Source organism: Carettochelys insculpta, chromosome 1 (assembly GCF_033958435.1).
Source record: "Carettochelys insculpta isolate YL-2023 chromosome 1, ASM3395843v1, whole genome shotgun sequence".
Taxonomy (NCBI): Eukaryota; Metazoa; Chordata; order Testudines; family Carettochelyidae; genus Carettochelys; species Carettochelys insculpta.
The window spans coordinates 38,510,584-38,532,137 of record NC_134137.1 but is presented as its reverse complement, the minus strand read 5'-3'; the positions used below and the strand labels follow the sequence as shown (position 1 = coordinate 38,532,137).

At 40.1% G+C, this 21,554-nt stretch overlaps 1 protein-coding gene across 1 annotated transcript in view; it reads right to left on the bottom strand.

Annotated features, from left to right (window-relative positions):
* DYNC2H1 (dynein cytoplasmic 2 heavy chain 1) overlaps nt 1-21,554 on the bottom strand; it is a 346,899-nt gene that overhangs the window by 254,218 nt on the left and 71,127 nt on the right. Inside the window, exons 32-44 of the mRNA XM_074984721.1 lie at nt 20,936-21,138; nt 20,050-20,232; nt 18,169-18,351; nt 15,663-15,886; nt 14,705-14,820; nt 13,204-13,403; nt 12,614-12,878; nt 12,036-12,243; nt 9,635-9,764; nt 8,345-8,500; nt 5,567-5,826; nt 1,597-1,843; nt 234-385 (exon numbers count right to left, since the gene is read on the bottom strand). Of these exons, the coding sequence (XP_074840822.1) occupies nt 234-385; nt 1,597-1,843; nt 5,567-5,826; nt 8,345-8,500; nt 9,635-9,764; nt 12,036-12,243; nt 12,614-12,878; nt 13,204-13,403; nt 14,705-14,820; nt 15,663-15,886; nt 18,169-18,351; nt 20,050-20,232; nt 20,936-21,138 (2,527 nt within the window). The remainder of the gene's footprint in view (nt 1-233; nt 386-1,596; nt 1,844-5,566; nt 5,827-8,344; nt 8,501-9,634; nt 9,765-12,035; nt 12,244-12,613; nt 12,879-13,203; nt 13,404-14,704; nt 14,821-15,662; nt 15,887-18,168; nt 18,352-20,049; nt 20,233-20,935; nt 21,139-21,554) is intronic.

Genomic DNA, 21,554 nt, shown 5'->3' with positions numbered 1-21,554 from the left:
CAGAAGTACTGCCAGGAAGTCTCTTCCAACAGTGACATCTGTCAACACAGGCTTCCCATGTAGATGTGGCCATTGTGAAGAGTCTACATTATTAAGAAAATTCCTTGATTTGCCAGACACAATCACATTCCATATTTTCTAAAGTCTCAAATCAAAAAGGACAAGCAGAGGCAAGCAGACCTGAATACTGAATCTGAGATCTCAAAGTCAAGTAGGTTCTTGCAGACACTTACTCAATTGCACAAAGACGAACAATAGAAGTAAATCTGGATGTAAGTTTATGCCTTCCTAATGTTCCCCCAGCAGACATGGATGCCACGATTTGAATATTTTCTAAACCAACCCATTCAAGATTTTCATCATAAAATCCCTGGTACGTCAGAATCTTGAACAGAACAAAACAAAATATTTGCATAAAATTGAATGAAAAATAGCAAAATACCTAATGAAAACAAACAAACAATCTATTAATGACACGTCTATAATCATTATTATTTGTTATATGTCAACAATGCACCTTTCACTAACATTTCCCTCTGAAGTGTATAAAATAATTATTAAGCAACTGTGCAGTATTATACACAAAAATATATTTGGCACGTTATATAATAAAAATGTGGCCAGATTCTCCTCTATGATCCACAAAAAGCACAAAGGAGCTAGAATCCAGTTGTACCAGGATAGCTGACCATTCCTCCTAGAGGGAAGTAACTGTCAACTAAAGTAAGCCAAAAGAGCAGGCTCCTTCCTAAACCTCCCCCACCTCAACCAGAGTAAAGGGCATGTCAGGCATGGAAAGGGGCATACTGGAGCTTCATTATGCCAGTTCTAAGCTCCTGAGTGGTCTCTTAGGCTACATCTATACATCAGCCTTGTTTTGACATAAGCTATTCCAGAATAGTTATTTTGAAATAGAAATAGAAACAAACTCCGTTTTTGACAGAACCCTTCTTCCTGAAACAAAACAGGAAGAAGGGTGCTTTTGAAAACATGGATTGTTTTCAAAGGAACCCTGTCTATATGGCTGGTTTTGTTTTAAAAGCAGTCTTTTTCGGAATCGAGATCATGCAGGAAATATGCAAGTGAGGCACAAGATATGTAAACCTGCATCTCATTTATATTTCTGATATCGCTCATTTGCATTCCCCACAGCCACAGGGAATACTGTCTATTTCAAAATAGCTATGTCAAAATAAAAGAATGCATGATGCGCAGGATGTAAAAATGAGGGAAAAGTTATTTTAAAAATACTGTAAGCATTATATTTCAGTTTCCAGTCTCTGAGGAGAGAATTATGCAACTCCATAAACTTAGTTTGTTAACCAGTATCAATTTTTGGGGACAGGGTTGTCTTTAAATTACATGAGTAAACAGTGCCTAGCACCAATGGATCTCTGATACCACACTAAACATAAAGCACAATGATAATAAACTATTTATATCACCAGCTTATTTTAAGGTATTCAGTTCAAAATGCTCTGCCTCTATCCCAGATGATTGGAAATAGAACTCTTATGTGCATTTACAGAGTTATAATAAACCATTTATAATCTATAATAATAAAAGTTAATTTTTATCAAAGCCATAAACACTCACCTGTTGCAGAAAAGCCACTAGAGTGCTGGTTCCCCACTTATCAGGTTTGGGCAGGTTGATTTCCTTTAAGTATAAAACCAGCCTTTCACAGTCTTTTGGTCTGTACACTCGTCCAGTATTGGTACTGATTACCATGCAAGTCTGATTTAATTTTTGCAGAAGATGTCGAGAAGTAGTTTGTGCACTGCAGTGAACTGTAGCAATGTGAGTGGATCGGAGTTGGGAAAAGGCATAACGAAGCAACATTCTAAAAATAAAATATATAAATACATATTTTATATACACAGAAATTTTAGACAGCAATTTGAACACCTGTGAAACTGCCAGCACATTGTTTAATGTACTGAATGTAATGTATTGATCAGTTTGGTTGAACTAAATATCCTTGGTTATAAAATCAAATTGTATCATTTCACACTTATGACCTTCCAGAAAAGTACTTATACAGATTTTTGTATAAAACACCTAGCGAAAGCAATTGTATATGACCCCAAACCTGTTATTTACAACATATGCACAATGGAAGTCAATAGAGCTCTACAAAAAATCAGTAGTCCACTCATGCAGCATATGTTGCAAGATAAGGGCAAGATAAGAAAAGGAAAACGGAATGCTGAATTATCTTTTTCCTTTAGGAAACACATTTATGACTGAATTTTCAACATGAGAAATAGCATTAGACTGCTGAGAAGAAATCTATTAAAAAGAATACAATTTATTTGCTTGAACAGACACAAGAAAAAACCTCTGAATTCATACCTATTACCATTATTGTTATGGGACGGGTATGCCCTCACCTCACTAAGGGGGAAAGTGATAAGCTCTTGAGGTGCACTAACTAGACACAGCTGCAAGGCTTGTGTTTTGGAAGGAATCAACAAGCATGTTGATAAGGGTGGTCCAGTTGATACAGTGCACTATGCCTTTCAGAAAGCCTCCAACAAGGTCCCTCACCAAAGTCTAAGAAATATAAACAAAGTCAGCCAGCATGGACAATCCGGACTTTTCTGAGGAAACTCATGTTACTTACACTGCCGGGGGATTACCAAGCATCTCAAACAACTGAAGCTGATACAGAAGAACGCAGCCAGCTATCACTCCATGGATGAGTTCAAAGACTCAGGCTCTGTCTGTAGTCAGACAATAGTCCAAACCTCCTTCACAAGAAATGATGACACCTCCAAAAGGCTAATTTCATCTACAGAGTAAACACGGCAAAATGCAAACCTATTCCAGCCAACCAGCCAATGTTTACAGCTGACTGTGGGGACATGTATATCAAGGTGACAGCCATACCACTGGTGGAGAAATTGGAGCATCCTGTAATTGGAGACTGGGACTGGCCTTTTCTTCCTCTTTTTTGTTAAGGACCAAGCTAGTGCAGCAAACAGCGATCCTAGTCAATCATTTCAGAGTGACCTGAAAGCCTTGTTAACCTTGGGGAAATTAGAAGGCACTGAATAGGGAATGTCACGAGGAAAAGAACTGTCAAGGTTATCTGGATATGAAAGCACTCCTCTAAGATGGGAATTTTCTGCACACCAAAAGTGACCCTACACCAGCAGCTGGCGATCTACGCCTCCAGAGCCGCATGTGGCTCTTTAAGGAGTCACTTGCAGCTCTGGGCACTGCTGCTGCTGACTCCTCTTGAGGCTTCCTGCATCATCCCCATTGAAATAATGGAACTAAATTGAATTGGTTTAACAGGTGGCGTTAAGCCAATTCAATTTAGTTCCATTATTTCAGCAGGGGCAGCACAGGGAGCCACCTGTGCTGCACATGAGGGAAGTGAGCAGGGGGAGGGGCAGCCACGCCTGCCCCTGCTGGAGCTGCTTAGACATAGTAAGGAGGAAGGGGCAGGTGGGAGACCTCTTGCGAGCATAGCTTCCCTCCCCATGGGGCCAGCACCTCCTTCTGGGCATTGTGGCATCCCTCAGCTCCTCCTCACTCTGCAGCAGCCGCCAGAGCCTGGAGCTGAGTCCAGCAGTGTAAGGTGAGCTCCCCCAGGACCTGGCCCAGCTCCAACCCCAGCCCCAAGATCCAGTGAATCCAGCGTTGATACCACTGGGTGGGGAGTGGCTATGAAATTTGCAAGCACTTTCTGGCCTCAGAAACTTGGGGGAGAAGCAGAGCGGGGGTGAGGAAAGGTGTGGGGGGGAGCCCAGAGTGCTTGTAGGGGGAGAGCAGAACGTGGACAAGTAAGGTCCGGGTTCAGTGGGCAGGTTGGGTCAGAGCGGCTGATGCGGGTTAAACCTGAGGATGAGATGCAATTTGGTGCTGATAGGGGTTAACCCTGGGAATTGGGGGCAGGATGGTGGTAAAGATTGGGGATGGGGCGGATTTGGGTGTTGAGGCAGGTAAAACCTGGAGATGGGGATAAAAGCTTTCTAACTGGTACAAACCACTGTAGCTGCGTCTACACGTGCACGCTACTTCGAAGTAGCGGCACCAACTTCGACGTTAGGCGGCGAGACGAAGTCGCTAACCTCATGAGGAGATAGGAATAGCGCCCTACTTCGACGTTCAACGTCGAAGTAGGGACCGTGTAGACGATCCGCGTCCCTCAACGTCGAAATTGCTGGGTCCTCCATGGCGGCCATCAGCTGGGGGGTTGAGAGATGCTCTCTCTCCAGCCCCTGCGGGGCTCTATGGTCACCGTGGGCAGCAGCCCTTAGCCCAGGGCTTCTGGCTGCTTCTGCGGCAGCTGGGGATCTATGCTGCAGGCACAGGGTCTGCAACCAGTTGTCAGCTCTGTGTATCTTGTGTTGTTTAGTGCAACTGTGTCTGGGAGGGGCCCTTTAAGGGAGTGGCTTGCTGTTGAGTCCGCCCTGTGACCCCGTCTGCAGCTGTGCCTGGCATCCCTATTTCGATGTGTGCTACTTTGACGTGTAGACGTTCCCTCGCTGCGCCTATTTCGATGTTGGGCTGAGCAACGTCGAAGTTGAACATCGACGTTGCCGGCCCTGGAGGACGTGTAGACGTTATTCATCGAAATAGACTATTTCGATGTTGGCTGCACGTGTAGACGTAGCCTGTGTGTGTGCTGCTCTTAGAATAGGGATTACAAAAAGTACTGCTTGATGTTATTTATTAAGGATCATCTCGCAGTCGCATGCATTGCAATTCTTTAAGTATTGCTTTTGTAACTGAATTTGAAAAAATGACTCTTCTCGCTATTTTGGTTGCCGACCCCTGCCCTACACTGAGCCATGAATATGACCAACTGGCCTGTGTTAATGGGGAAGTAATGGAGCCTCACCAGGTCCAGCAGTATCCTCAGCTCATGCCTGAGAAAGAGCTTCTGTACAGAGTCGAAAGAGAAACACAGGGCTATTACTGTTGTGTTTAGTACATGAAGCAAGAGAAAGGAACTCTTATTTGGAGAAAGAGACACAGACTGACAGACTCACAAACCTCGAGCAAAGGAAGGACTCTGTGAGTGTCAGAGAAGAAAGTAACTCAAATACGGCTCTGATAGGAACCAAAAGGGTCCCACACCCACAATAAGTATGTATAATTCACTATTTGTATTTCAGAAGCTCCAAAGTTCCGACCAGAACCAGTGTCCCACTGTAATAGGTGCTAGTAAAATACACACATACAGACTGAGACATTACTAAGTCAGAGAAACAGAGAGCTCAGTGGTTTGGGCATTAGCCTTGTAAATGTGGGGCTGTGAGTTCAATCCTCAAGAAGGCCATTTAAGGGCCTGGAACAAATAGGTTTTAAAAAAAAATGGTCAAGGATGGTGCATGGTCTAAGAGGGCAGAGAATTGGACTCAATAACCTCTCAAGGTCCATTAGAGCTCTATGAGGTATGTGTCAAATCGGTCTATTAGTAGTTCATTTAAAGAAACAACTTTATTGATGGAGTAGAAATTGTCATTGTGGAAAAATGTTCCAAAACTTTATGGAAGTTAGATTAAAATAGCTAAAATACATTAAATGAATAAATAAACAAACAACTTACCCCTTTCCACAACCTTCAGGCCCAACTAGAAGAAATGGCTGTGTATTGTCAAAATCTAACCATGGTCTGAAGTAATCTAAACCTCTCTGCATGTCAGGTGTCTGAATGACAGGAAGTGTTCGGAGATTACTGAAGTCATCTGCAGTCAAATTTACGTATTTTTTCATCTGATATGACATTAACTGTCCAGTATCAGGATCGTAATATGTGTCCATTGGCCTCCTTGGGTCTGGAGGAGATTCTTGCGCCCAATTAAAAATCTTTACAAAAGAATTTTAAAAGAATAACAATTAACCTATTAGAAAACTGTATTGCTAATGGTAACTCAATATCTGTAAGTACATCCAAAACACTACATTAAAAGAATATTAAATTTGGAAAATCAAGCACTGAAAAATTAGGAAATAAGAATTAAGGTTGCCTATGCAACCTTAATTCAATTCCACTGTGCATATATACTGGGTACTACATGAACGAGTGTGTAGTTATTCAGTATTTATTTTTCATAAGCTGCATAGTGCCAAACCTCATGGAATAAATTTCCTCATTCATTTCCTTGAGACACTGAGGGCATAAATTGACAAAGTAGTGCCTGATAGGTTCAAAGTACAACACCTATTAATTTCAGTTGCAGTCATGAGCACTTGGTACTCCTGCAAATATAGCCACAGGCTTCTCACTGAATAGAGAGAAAACAAGGCACACTCAATTAGTGGTCAACTGTAAACAGAAGTTAAAAATTAGGGAATTCCAGAATTAAAGCTGTCTAATGGATTAACTGGTTTTTATTTTTAAAGTAACTTTTTCCTTTTTCCTGTTCTGTGGTCTGGTAGAAACATCTACCTCACTTTCAGCTTTTGTATTCTAACACTTTAAAGATATGTGTGAGACTATAGCTCTGCATGTGTGAATATACTTAGAATTTATCCTACCTTGTATCACTTCACATTATCCTGAAATAAAGAGATATGGGTGCACAAACTATACTGTCTCAAGAAGGGAAATGACTGGTTGTCAAGGGAGTCCTGCTCAACACCAAGCTTTAGGCTGCAATATGCCCAGTACATACAAAATTTTCAGAGAATGTATCTGCCATAGCAGATGTCTATTGATCGTGTGAGAATTGAGATGTTTTGGAGCTTACAGCTTGGCCAAATTTGGGAAAATTTTCATGGGGATGACAAAAGATATATCCCTGTCATCAGGATGATGCCCCCAGCCAAATTTCAAATAATTAAAGTAAAAAGTTTCATGGTATTAGACGTGAACGAAACACTTGTAAAAATGTTTTAACATGGAAAAAGACACAATCTCATCCAGACAATCAGAGCAGCAGTATGAAGTCTCCAGACAGGCTGCCCAGGCCACGGCTGCTTCTCCTTTCTTCCCCCCACTGAAGGAACAGCAGTGACCCCAGCAACAACGCACAGAGCCACTTCCTGCACACGGGTCCCAAGTCTGCCTTATCTGTCCCACGAGACTCAAGGGCTCCAAACCCTCCACCTGGCTGTGGGCCAGATGCTATGGAAGGGAGTGCCATGCCTCAGGGTCCACACGGTCTCAATCTGAACTGTGGGCTCCCCATCCCTGCATTGTAAACTTTGGCTTTTCTAATTTTATCCTCTTCTAAATCTTTTCCTACTTCAATGTCAAAGTCAAAGTCTCAATGGAAGGATTCTCCTCCTCTTCCCTTCTCTTCCTTTCCATGGGGCTCCCACAAGGCTCTGTCATTTGTCCCCTTCTGTCTCTATATCTTATATATAAGTGATCTTGACCACTCATGAATTTTGCTACCATCTATCAATTACACACAAATCTGCCTTTCTATGGTTGATCTATTTCCCTCCATCCACTCCCAAGTTAGATTATAAACTCACTGAGTGTAGGATGGAAATTTCTGAGGCAGGTTATAGCATTCTGCTAAAGACACCCTATTCAAATCCTGAAGTCTGGAGTAGGCCTATAATTTTATAGTTGAGAGACCTAGACAGCATAAGTGGAAGCTTATCCCTGCTTCCCACCTCCATCTCACTCACAAGACCCAGGGAAGGTTATCCCAATTTGGACAGGGCCTTGGAGTTTGGAGGGAGGGATAGTTGCCCCAACAACCACATTCCAAGAAAAGGCCATGCATCTGAGAGCCAGGATATAGCACCATCCCTTTTGCTATCCCAGGCTGGTACTCAAAACAAATGTATTATTGCTGTATGCTGTTACTGTATTTTGCTTTAATCTTCTAGATGATGCACACCTAGATATGCCCATGTGAAGGCATCATTATTACTCCTGTAGACAAATCATTAATTCAGTTAGAGACACAGATGTCATAACTGTCTGCTTTGTTTAAGTAACTTGTTAAGAAAAAACACTTGTACTAGAGACAAGATGTTCTGTAAGCTATGGGTGGGGACACTATGTAATCTTTTTTAGATTGGCTTATTGTGCTCATTTCATCTTGCTGCTAAAAGCTATCCAGGCTTGGACAACACCCATGCAGTAGTTTCCCCGCCGCCCCACCCCCCACCCATCAGCATCCTATATAATCAATTGTAACCTATCATCTGGCAGTGCTCCACGGAGTCCTAATGGGCAAAGTGACACTCCATCAGCATTGTGTGTAATAAACCCTCCTGCTTGCTTCATACATGGTATCCATACTTTGTTCCAACACTGAGGCAGGGACTAACTCTAATTGTACTTTTACACTCTTAAAACATAGCAAAATTAAAATTGTTCTATTCATTTAGCAATTTGGGGCAAGATAGAAACAATAATTACCTCTTTTGTAAATTCTAGTCGTGATTTCATATTAAGATTTCCACCAAGACCCCGCATTAGGCTAATGATAAATTGTCCTCGATCAGTGCACCCACGAAGGTGAGACAACCCATTCAGCACAGTGCCAACTAGACTTGTGTCTACCACATAGTCATTCTGTAAATTGAAACAAAGATGTATGTATCTTCAAACAAATTTTTAGCAGTAAAATAAATAATTTATGGTGAAATTAAATGTGTCAGTTTCTTTGCTGCTAGGAGCCACTTTTAGACTTTGAAAATTTGTGGGAAATTCAATCCATTCTATTCTAAAAGAGGGGATCCATTTGCTTTTTAAATACTTATTTCTGATCTGTATACCAAACCTATTTACTGTTTCATCAGTTCTGATGCTCAGTCATCCTTCTATTATAGATGTTATTAGCCTAGTGACTATAAAGAAATGTGCACAATTATGCAATGGAGATATGTGCCCAGAAGAGACCCTCCATGTGTGGATTTCACTCTCCCACAAAGAAAAGGGTGAAGAAACATCATCTTCTGCAGCTATGTCCCCTTTTTCCTAGATCCCAGACAAGGTGCTCTACAAATGTAGAAATCTGCATGGAGAAAAAAAGAGAGCTACGGAAGAAACATATCTTCATTGCTACCGCGCTATGTAGATTCTGCAAGGAAATACAGAAAGACTGCAGGTCATCACATGGGATAGCTCTTAAACGAAGTTCCATGGTACAGAGAGGCCAGCTGTACAAGGCTTGTATGGCTCCACGATGAGGAATATGAAGCCGGGGAGGGGTACAAAACAAGCACAGACACAAACTGTCCATATGCCTGGTCACAACTTCCCATTTGGTATCTAAGCTTTTTCAGGACACTCTGCCTACCTCCCTTTCCCCCAGATAGCACAAGTGAATGAAAACCTCTGTAAAGAACAGCTTGCTAAAGGTGCCCTCATACCTAAAATTATTTAATTATTTATAATGTTGTTAAATTTTCCTCAAGCATACCAAACAGACACCTTCCTGTTAAGGCTTTTGGCCAGATATTTCAAATTTTACAGGCCTAAATTCAGATACCTTAATCCATGATTAGTCAATGGCAGCTCTGGGAACTTAGTATCTCTGAAAAATCAAACCATTAATTAAGATACCTAACTTTAGACATGACATTCTGCTGATGTCTATATCAAGTTCATAGGTTTGAATACATTAAAAAATTCTGGTTCAAGTCTACAACAAGTTTTTAAGTATGAATAAAAGCCACAAACTGAGTAGAACTTTGAGTTACTGACCTGTTTTAGAACCCAGTTTAAAGCCTTTTCAAAATTGTCCCCAATCCAATTTTCAAGATTATGTCTGCATTCTTCAGGCTGATTTCTTAGCCAAGATTTTATCAAAGAATTAAGATCTGTATCTTCATCACTAGAACAAGACATAGTTCAGATTAAAACAAAAACAAAATAATCATGTGTCCGTGTAAATGACACAGTGTGACCTAAAGGCTCAAGCAGAATGACTGAGTCAAGAGGCCTGAATTGTATTCCCAGCTCTCCCAATGATCTACTGTATGACTTTTGGCAAGTCATTTAACCTTTGTATTTAACTTTGGCTTTCACTAAAACACGGGTAAGAAAATGTATGTTCTTTAATAAAAAGCATTAAGATATGCAGAAAAAAGAAGTAAACTAGAAAGTGTCTTTATTATTACTGTCAAATGTGAAAATAATGCTGTAACTCCATGAGTAGCCTGATAATTTGAGCATTTACTTTCTGATTTCTGTAATTTGAAAAAAATAGATAATAATTTAATTTTGATTCGGTGCAATTTTCTTACATTTTTTCTAATAAACTGGTTTAAAATATTTGGGTCTTAAACTGTTTAGGGGAGATTTAAAGCAAACCATTTTTTCTTCAGTTTATATTTGGCAGGTTTATACTTGAAAAATCAATGGGCACTGTGGTGGGGCAAGGAGCCTGATAGTCTTCAAATATGTTAAGAGGTCTTATAATGAGATTGGGGATCAACTGTTTTCAATGTCCACTGGCGATAGAAAAAGTAGTGATGGACTTAATCTGCAGCAAGAGAGATTTAGTTTAAATTTTAGGGAACCCTTTTATCTGTAAAGCTAGTTAAACTTCTGGAATAGACTTCAAGTGAGATTGCTAATCTCCATCATTAGAGGTTTTTAAGAGTGGGTGAGAGAAACAGCTGTCAGGATAGTCTGGATATATTTGGTCCTGTTTCAGCACAGAGCGTTTGGTTCAAAGATCTCTTGAGATCCCTTCCAGCCCCAGATTTTTATGACAGTATCAATGAACAACCACATGAAGAAGCAGAGATAGAAATAAGACAATTTAGAAGAAGTTTAAGCATGTTGCTGAAACTCAAAAAAGAAACTGTATGGGTGTGTCTACACTAGCCGGCTACTTTGAAGTAGCTGGCACAACGTTGAAATAGCACACGTAGTGTCTACACGCGCCATGCGCTATTTCGACATTGAAATCGATGTTAGGCGGTGACATGTCAAATTTGCTATTCCTATCCAAAGATGGGAATAGCGCCCTACTTTGACGTTCAACATCGAAGTAGGGTGTGTGTAGATGATCTGCGTCCTGCTACATCAAAATAGCGGGGTCCTCCATGGCGGGCAATGAGCTGAGGGGTTGAGACACGCTCTGCCAAGCCCCTGCAGGGCTCTGTGGTCGATGTGTGCAGCAGCCCTTAGCCCAGGGCTTCTGTCTGCTGCTGCTGCTGCTTCAACTGGGGGTCCATGCTGTGTGCACGGGGTCTGCAACAAGTTGTTGGCTCTGCGGACCTTGTGCTGTGCAGGCTGAGTGTGTCTAGGAGGGGTCCTTTAAGGGAGTGACTTGCTGTTGCCCCAGAAGGGCTAGTCCAGCCTGTTACCCCGTCCACAGGCTTTGCCGGCCCTTTGTTTCGATGGAGAGCACTTGTGCGTGTGGACACTCCGCATTTCCTTCCGGGGTGGCTCCTTTCGACGTTTCCCATCACTACTTCAATGTTGAACATCAACGGCACCAGCCCTGGAGGATGTGTAGATGATATGTGTCGAAGTAGACTATTTCGATGTTCTTACTTCGAAATAGGCTACTTCGACGTAGTGTGCTAGTGTAGACATAGCCTATATCTAGAAAAAACTATATATAATGGCTAAATCTACACGACAGGCTTTTCTTGGCAAAACTGGGCTTTTGTCAGGAAAACCCACAGAGTGTCTACAGGCAAAATGCACTTTGTCAACAATTTGTTGACAAAACCCATCACATCCACTGTCAGTGTTATACCTCTCCCTGCTCAGGTACAACACCGCTCTCAACAGTGCTCTATTGACAAAATAGATGTGAAAACACTTTGGGGCCCTTTTGTTGACAGACCGGGCTTCTAGTTCATCAGGCAGCCCTATTTGAAGAGATTCCAGTCAGCTGTTCTGTTGACAGGGCTGGGCAGTCTGACTGCTCTCTGTCAACAGAGCAGATCACTCTTTCGATCTTTTATATGTAGATGCAACCTGTCAAAAGAAGTTGTATTGGGAAATCCCTTCGGACAGTGACTTCAGTCGACAGAGGCTTCTTGTGTAGACATAGCCTAACTTATCACAATAAAGTTTTAGAAAATTAATAAGTATTCATGGTGATACATAAGTTATATACATTTCAAATGCCATCGAGTCTGACCTCAGGAAGATCATTCCCATTCGTGAGATTGTGGCAGGAGATGCACAACTCAGATCATGAGTTTCAAACACAAAGTTTACATTTGGGCCAAACTGAATTCTTTCTCCACTGGGCATAGTGAGCAATCTATTGTCATCCAAGACAGAATTCAAAGACTCAATCCATTCAGGGTCGATGTCACCATCACAGATTATCCAGGAATTAACATCTATTTACAAATAAAAACAAAAAATCCACTGGAAAAATTTACAAAATATGACGGATTGGTAAATTTCTAACCATTTTTCATTCTCTAAAACAATTATAATTTATTAGATTAATATGCTTTACCTATAACCTATTTAAGTATTCATTACATTCTTCACCTTCACATGCATACTTGCATACCATTTATTTTCAGAGTACATTAACTGGAAAATTGCAAAATGAAATTATTGACAATGGTATCACTATAAGATTTTTTGATTTTGAAGTAGTCACACTCAACTATTTCAAGTTAGCATATTGTCAAAATATGAACAAAAATAAGAGTTTATTACAGTATGTTGAGCATGACGCACCTTTCTGGCTAGACATACCTTGCGGTTCTCGTACCACTTGTCGAGCGCTATTTGTAAGCACACCATCAGACCACTCCCTGGTATCCACGTCGATGTGACCTAGTAACTGATGTCGAGGCATAGCTTTGGGATTCATGGTATACTGTTTGACCACTTTGCCAGTTTTACCAAGTGCTGTCCTTAACATCTGCCAAAGAGTTGATTTACCTGCACCACTCGGACCTACGATAACTACACCCATTCTCTGGCGTAACTGTTCATACAATTCCAATGCCTTCTTGATCTACATAAAAAAAGAAAAAGTGGTTACATGAGATTAAAAGCATTAAATCAAACTTGTTCTCTAATCCTAATTTCACACATTCCTGTTTGTCTTGGTATACTGTCATTTGCTTCCTTTAAATTAAATTTAGTTTAGTAATTTGTGGGTACAGACACAAAGAGTGAAAAATCTCTGTGTTCAAGCAAATCTAGAGCTCAAATCATCATAAACATTAAAAGGTTCATGATAAAATAAAATCAAAATGAATAGATTTGCAACACAACCCTTAGTGACACTCTTAATTCAAAGCATCTTAACTTAGTTTATGCCTATATTTCATATTTACCTGAGTGCTTATAATTTCCAAATTGGCTTCCTCGAAGACTTGTTGTAAAGCAGTAGTTAATTCTGTATATTCTACATCCTTAAAATCAATTCCTGGGAAGACATCTTTAACCAAGGCATCAAACCGTGCACAGTCTGCAAATGTGAGCTTTGACATGGTATTCAGGCGCAAAGCTTGGACCACAATATGGCTTTCCTTAACTGCAAAAAGAAAGTTCATTTTATATTTATTTCCACTGCTGGGATATCACCACCAGAGTCACAGCAGCAACGTTCCAGGGAAATTAGCACTAGAAACATAGAGAACTTCTGAGTCATAAGTAACAAAGGCACAGACCCTAAGTGCACTCATCTCAGCTTTTGTATATAACTAGATTCTTGAAAGTGGCAATGTGTGCCAGACTGAGCACATACCTTACTGTGAAAATTTCTCCATGTCCTAATATGAGGGATGTCTCTATCTTGACTCGATACGCTTCAGCTAAGAAGGAAATTTGAAGGGGATGTACCCTAAAATATGCTGCTGTTGTGTTTTTAAGTGACAGATGAACTCCTGAAGTTGCTGAAGAATTGTTTGTTAGCTATTTGCTCTTTATATCGAACAGGAAAACAAGGACTATCTCAGATAATTCCAAGAACAGCCCAAGCAAAGCTATCATTTCTTAAAGCAACCAAAAAAAAAAAAAAACCACAATATTTATGTCCCAAATACTTAAACTCCTCATACACTCTAAACCTCTGTCCCAATCCATGAACAGATGCACAAAGAAAATCATCACCCACTCGAACACTCTTCTTTAAAATACACATCATTCCCACCCAATACAATACTAACTGTGTCTGTGAGCTCTGGAATAGCAACTTTTGAAACTGGAATATTTCAGCAGTACTCAGTCAGAATCAGGTATGGTAGCTCAAAAGTAATTGAAACTCATTTGCAAGAGCACTCGTCAACTTGCTAAGTCTGTAAATTATCTTCACCGAGTTTCTGTGGGTTCTTAAGGCTATGTCGACATTTACCAGAAAGGTTGATGGCTGCTACACGATTTTTTGGTACACCAACTGGGTACAAAAATGGACTTTGGAGCTGCCAACTTCCTCGGCTGTCTTCACTGCAGAAGGTTGGACAGGAGTGCTCTTCCTGTCAACCTTCCTTACTCCTAGTGGCTCACAAGGAGTTCTGGGGTTGACAATGACCCTGGAATGCACCATTTTGCACTTGTGTGAAATGGCACCCCGGAAGATCAACTCTAAGAGGTCAATCTTTTGTAGTCAGTGTAGATGTAGCCTTAGTCATTTGTTTTTATTTGGGAAGTGTTTGATTAGGAAGGACTTTCGCAGAGGATTATCTCTTATTTTGTACAGTCTGGCTTCCTACATTTCAGGAGTTGGGCATATAATTTTTTTTGTACTTGAATGAACAAGAAGACTGCAGATATTTATTTCTGTATAACACATTGATCGATCAAAAGTGAACAAATTCTTAGCATAATTACTCTTACTTTTTTCCTTCATTCCATTTTTCTTAAGGTGACGCAGGAGATTGCCACATCCTCTCAGAACAGTCTTCAGGGCTCTTAAGCCCCAGTCATAGTGTTGCTGAGGTGTCAAAAGCTCCCTAAGTTTTTAAAATATTAATACTGTAATAGGTTGTAACATTGCAACTCCAGTACTTGTTATCGATCATTAAGAAACTGATAGGATACTTTTTCTGAAAATCAGAGCCATTAAAAATACTGTACATGTGCAGTACCAATTTTCTTGAACTGCAGAGATAGATACACATGAACTTACATGTTTCCAAATTTTCAGAGTCAGTTTCTTCAAATGCTAGATAAAAAATAACAATAAAAAATAGGACCACTAATAGCTTCCTCCCTTGGCTGTAGGCAATATGCATACAAATGAAAAAAGTGCCTTTGTGGTAACTTGGATGTCAGCAACTCCCCCAAAAAAATCACAAGTTGAAGGATTTTCATAGAGACACTGCATACTCAGGAAAATAACCGTGTCCCATTCAGATAAACAAATAGGAAGCAGAAGAATTAAAAAGACAAGTGTGTGTGACAGAAATTAATGAAAATGCCATAAATAAACTTGAAAAATATTTATGTTAATATTTTACTACTATTAAAGAGAAAATTACATTTATATTCAAGATGCCAAAGAAATGAAGGAAACAGTCAATGTCGTAAGCAAGAAATATTTTCCCACCATGGGATTACAACTTTAGTTCCCGTAATTCTTACATTTTTGCTTAAATACAAAGCAATGCAACTTAGTAAAATTCAGCATTTTTTTTATTCTAACAGCTCTACCTATCACTAATTTTGGAGATCTTTACTTGGTAGCATTAAAAAATAAGATATTATTGACATAAGAGGAAGGGGAAGGACAACAGATTTCAAAAGACAAAATAATATTGACAGAAAAGTGACTGATGGACCAAAATGCCCTTACCTGGCTAGATTAAAAATAGCCACCAACTTTCTGCCAAGGGTTTTAGCCTCTTTAAAACCTTCTGAACACAGAATAACTTCTGCAATGAGGTCATTGTCAGGCCGAGTCATAGCAACTGGCCTAAAAAGCTGTTTGAGGTTATCAGGCAATTTTTGTCTTCCTCCATAACCTTTTCCAGCAGGATTCATAGTGATGAAAATTCCAGAATTATGATCCATTTCAACCTGGCATCAAAATCAATATATTGTAATGAAGATAATATTTTTATCTGTATGCCTTTAAGTATGAAATAACTCAAGTAATTAGAATGGCACAAACTACAACTGCACACTGTGGTTTTATATCCTTGTCAGTTCCAGGATATTAGAGAGAAAAGATGAGTGAGGTAATATATTTTATTGAACAAACTTCTGTTGGTGAGATAGAGAAACTTTCAAGAGCACTCACTCAGCTAAGAAGCTTACTCAGTGGCACAGCTAAATACAACATCAAACAGTTCAGCATAAGTAGTTTCAATATGTGCAAAGGAGGTCATTCAAGGTGAAATGACCAGTTAACACTTCTATAATTCGTAGGACAAAAAGAAGAATTAGCTGGTTACATACTGTTGTAATAAGCCATGTACCCAGTGTCTTCATTAAAACCATGATTTTTTGTGTCTAGCAAAGTTGTGAACTGAAGCTCTCAGGCCCAACTTTTGATGATGTCGTGCAGGTTTCTTTTGAGGATGAGGACTGATAAGCCAGATATAGAGTGATCACTTTGTGAAAGTATGTTTGCCCACAAGTGATATCGTGTTTTGTTTTTATCATTTTCCTAGGAGAGTTTATTCAAAAGGATGGGTTGTCAGGTTTCATCCAGATTTGTTATTGCGGCATTTAGTGCATTGGATGAGGCCTGAGTAGGACGCATTGATTTTGAAGGGAATGTTGTGTGGGTTGCTGATCACTGTAGAAGTGGAGCTATGCCTGCAGGTTTCGTACGTGTTGTTCTGTCAGGGTCTGGTGCCACTTTGAATTGGTGTGTCCTGGTCTGTGAGGAGTTTGCTTCTGATGATGAGTTTAGAAAGGCTGGGAGGTTGTTTGAAGGTCAGGAAACAGAATTCAGGAAAGATTTCTTTCAGGATTGGGTTCACTTCAAGTCTGCATTGCAGGAGTTTCTTGCATGTTGTACATGAACAATTTCAACCCAGACTTCATAAAGCATTGACGTTATATCCCAAATTCAGTCTTCATTAAGCCTATGATTTTTAGTGCATATCATATTTATGAATTTAAGTTCCCAGATTTGTTTTTTGCAAATATTATACAGGTTTCACTAATATAACCTGTAATCCAAACTCCATTTTTTGTCCTATGACTACTAGGGGTTAACAGGCACTTCACCTTGAATGATCCTCTAAATCAAAGATTCTCAACCTTTTGGGGCTTAGGACCGTCTTGTAAATATATATGGACTGTCATGACCAAGTAAATAGTCGGGTAGTGGAGGTCCTGAGGCAGAGATGTATTTAGGTATTTTACTGCCTCGGGAGAGCAAACATATTTGTGCCCCTTATCATAGGTGACATAAGAGGGAAGTCATGCAGGGTCGAGTGCCCCTCCCCCACATCAGATTTTTTGGTTCCACTCCTCGACTAAGACAGGGCTGGTGGCTGGCACTTCCTCTCTAAGCACTGCCATGCCAGGCTGGGTCAAGCCATTGCCACAGATTTGGACCTTGGGTGGCTGCCCATCTCTGGTTATGGCCATACCCTGGCTGGTTTTGGTTGGATGCTTTTGCAATGAAACCACAGTTGCAGCTCTTACAGCTCCTGTACAGCTAACTGGGCTTGGCTCTCTGATCAAGGCATTGTAATCTCCAATGTTGCTGCACTATTCAGGGTGGCTCCATCCTCTGACTGGACCAAATCTGTGTGAGTGGTGATGTGGCATGGCTCATGGGACTGCAATGCCATTCACACAATCTGGCCTATGAAGACTCATTTTCATGAAGGCTGGGCCAAACCCGAGAGGCACTGGAACACCAGAGGTTGCAGTGCCTGAAGCAGGAAGTTGAACCCAACCTACTCTGTGGGACAGGAGTCACAAGAGCAGCTGTGCAACCATTTGAAATATACTGTTGACCCAAATTTGGGGCTAGACCCATGGGTTGACAAACCCTGCCTTAGAATATGTGCTAACTACTTAGGCTAAACTATCTGACTTGGATTTAGCTGTGACACTCTGTATAGCTTTTCTAGAGCTGAAGAAGAGATCAGTGTTACTAAAAGCTTGTCTCAATCACCAATAGAAGTTCATCCAATAAAAGAGGTCATTCTACAAAGTAATATTAAAAATGATGGGCTAAGATGTATCTTATATATGGTGAACTTATCTATTGGACCAAAATTGTATGCTCATTAATAATACAAGAGTTCAGAGGGCTTTTAACAGACAACTAATAATAGTGACAATATATAAACAGTTTTAAACCAAAAACCAAAAATTAAAAAGCTGTTCTATACCTGCTTGCCAAGCAGTTCACAAACAGGTCTATGTTTCTTCAAAGCATGTTGAATTGTCTGAATTTGCATGGACACTGCAGACAACACTGCCTCCTCCAGCCTATTGAACTCATCAAAACATCCCCAGGCACCACACTTCACTAAACCAACAAAAATACGTCCCATTGACCTCACATCAATGCCCTTAAAATAAAAGAAGAACATTATTTATATGTTAAATACCATAAGAGCAAAATCAATGAAGATTTTCTTTCTAGTTCACCTGTGAGACCTCTTATTACCATTGCAAAGAACCTGAAGTTTCTACTTGATTACAAATGAAAAGGCATGTCTAAATGGAGCTGTACTGTGGGCAGCTCCATGCTCATAGAGCAGTCTCACAATTGCAAATGGCTGCTCATTAGCACAATCACAGCGCTAATTAGCATCTGTGCAAGATCTCACTGTTGGCAGAAGGTGCTGCCGGCAGTAAACAAGGTGAATGGATGTACCTCTGCTGGCTAAACCCCTTTCTGTCACCAGCCCCTTATCCCTGCTGTGGGGGAAGCCTTCCTGCCACTGGAACCACTTCCCCCAGCCACTACAAAATGCTGGCTCAACAGATATAAATATTTCTTCAATAAGGCAACAGTGTATTGTATATATTTTATGGATTTCTACATATATAATGAGTAATCAAAATTGATGTATTATGATGGATTCTAGGCCTACTCGAACTATCAAGTATCAGAGGGGTAGTCAAGTTAGTCTGTATCTTCAAAAACAAAAAGAAATCCTGTGGCACATTATAGACTAACAGATATTTTGGAGCATAAGGTTTTGTGGACAAAGACCCGCTTCATCACATGTATGAGTGGGGATTCCAGAGGTAGGTCTAAATTTATAGGCTCATGAAAAGGAGGGAACCTCTAGATCCCCAACTCATGCATCTAACGAAGAGGGTCTTTGTCCACGAAAGCTTATGCTCCAAAGTATCTGTTAGTCTACAAGGTGCCACAGGACTTCCTGCTGTTTTCCAACTATCAAATGCTCCTCTTCCTAATGGCAATTTTTGCCTAATTGCTTGGCCCCAGTAAAGCTACAGATCACTGAGGATCTGGAGGACTGATGGAAGCCTTCCTCCAAGAGTAACAGTACCGTGCTCATGTGTGTCTGGTGTACTGGCAGATCAGCAACAACTACCCTTAATTTTTACTCCTCTTGAAAGCTGAATAGTTTTCTTGCTCTCTATGGACGTAGCACATCATTGCCTATTAGACCAATCCCCCACAAAATATCCTGTATATTCATCAGGCTACTCCTCCTGGGGAAGTACACATATTGTTACTTCTCTTTTCAAACAGAAGTGAAAATATTTAGGTACTACAGTAGTGGGACCAGAAACTGAATTGTAACTTCAGCAGATCAGTAACTAGCTGTTATTGCAACAGGCGTTATAACCAATCAGGAAGCAATCCAGCCAGCCAAGAGGCTTTTCTGTAATTCTACTAACCTTTCTTTCAGCTTCAAATGTATATGTGGATAATCCACCTACACAATTGAATAGCAAGTAGTTATTTAAGGGAATGTATGCACGGCTGGTGACAGAGGGGGGTTTAGTGGGCACAGGCACATCTACCCAGCTTGTTTACTGCGGCCAGAACCCTCTGCTGACAGTGAGATCTCATGCAGCAACACTAATTCTCCCATGATTATACTAATTAGCAGCCATTTGCAATCACGACATTGCTCATTAGCATGGAGCTGCTGGCAGCAGAGCTCTGTTTAGATGTGCCCATGAACGCTATTCAATTGCATTAAAATTGTTTTCAATTGTTCTTTACATCCACACTGCATAGATAGTCATTTCTTAAAAATATATAAATATCTACATCAGTTCACCTCATCACAATTAAAAACTAAAACTTGTCTTCCAAGAAGGCCACCCAAAGCCTTTACTGATTCAGTTTTTCCAGTTCCAGCTGGGCCATAGGGATTTCCTCCAAGGCCCATCTTCATAGCCTGAGTAAGAGTTAGGTAGCACTTATCTGTCAATGGTGTATAAACAAGCTTTGGAGAATTACCCTGTAGGAACAAATGACATATTGCATAGATTAATACACAGAAACAAAGTCAAGAAGGTAGTTTTTCACTCAATTTGGACACGATGAAGTCCAGATTATAATCTGATTATGTCTGATGACTACACTTGAGGCCATATAGGTTTTTGATTTACATTCTTAAAATCTGTTAGGACTACTACCAAAGTGTTATGTAATCCTTTATCAACCAGAGACTCAAAAATGGAAATACCTCATACGTTATCTGCCCTATAGACTTCAATAAACATTGCCTTCTGGTACCTAATGGCAGAATTTATGCCATACTGTTAATAAAATATTTAATTGTATTTAAATACATTTTAAAATGCCTTTCAAGTTATCATTTTGTCTGCATTTGATGTTTCACCTAGTGTTCACATAAATGAGAAAGCAAGAACCATGCTACACTGTGCACTTTAATATAAAAGTTGTATAAATCCACCAATTCAGCTGTAAATTCAGGAATTACGTATCATGTGTATTTGGAGATAAGAAACATCTCAAGTTTGAAGAAACACTATTTCACTACTTTTCAATACCTTCCAGAAAACAGCATGTAAAGTGGCAACTGACAAAGAAGAAGTCATCAGACAGCAATTGTGGAGATAAAGCTGTATACCAGAATTGAAAGGTGAGCACCACACATATTTAAAAGCCAACCAAAACTGAATTTAAAAAGCCCATACCTGGTACTCATAAGTATACTGGAGCTCTGCATCTACCATTTGAATATAACATATTTGGTCTTTCAGATAAAATCTGAGTTGTTTCTTCCAAGCCCAGTCATCAACACTATTAATCTGGGCTTGATTTAGCTGCTTCACCACATCAATGTTGTGAATTATATCAAGAATCAGAGCTTTAAGCTTGAGCTCCAGGATTCCAGATTCTGTAAATAAATAAAGTTATTCACAAAAACACCACAAAAAGATTGCATTTTGGCCACTTTCAAGCCAACGCAAATGGCTATCCAGCTTCCTTCTGAAATAGTTAAAAAACTAAGAGACTCAACGTACAAATGAGAGGCTGATATAGTAACTAGGTAAAAGGTTAACTGCCAATACACTTTAATGTAAAATTCAGCAGTGACCAGATGTACAAGGATAAGTATGTATGGACAGTACACATTACAGTCTGCATATCATACAGGTTGAACCTCTCTAATCCAGCACCCTCAAGACCCAATGATTGCAAGATGAGAGAATTTGCTGGACCATGGCAGGTCAATATTGTCTAGCAGCATTACCAATGCTTTAACTACTTACTAGTCTCTTCGAAGACTTTTAGGGATAACTTACAGGTAAT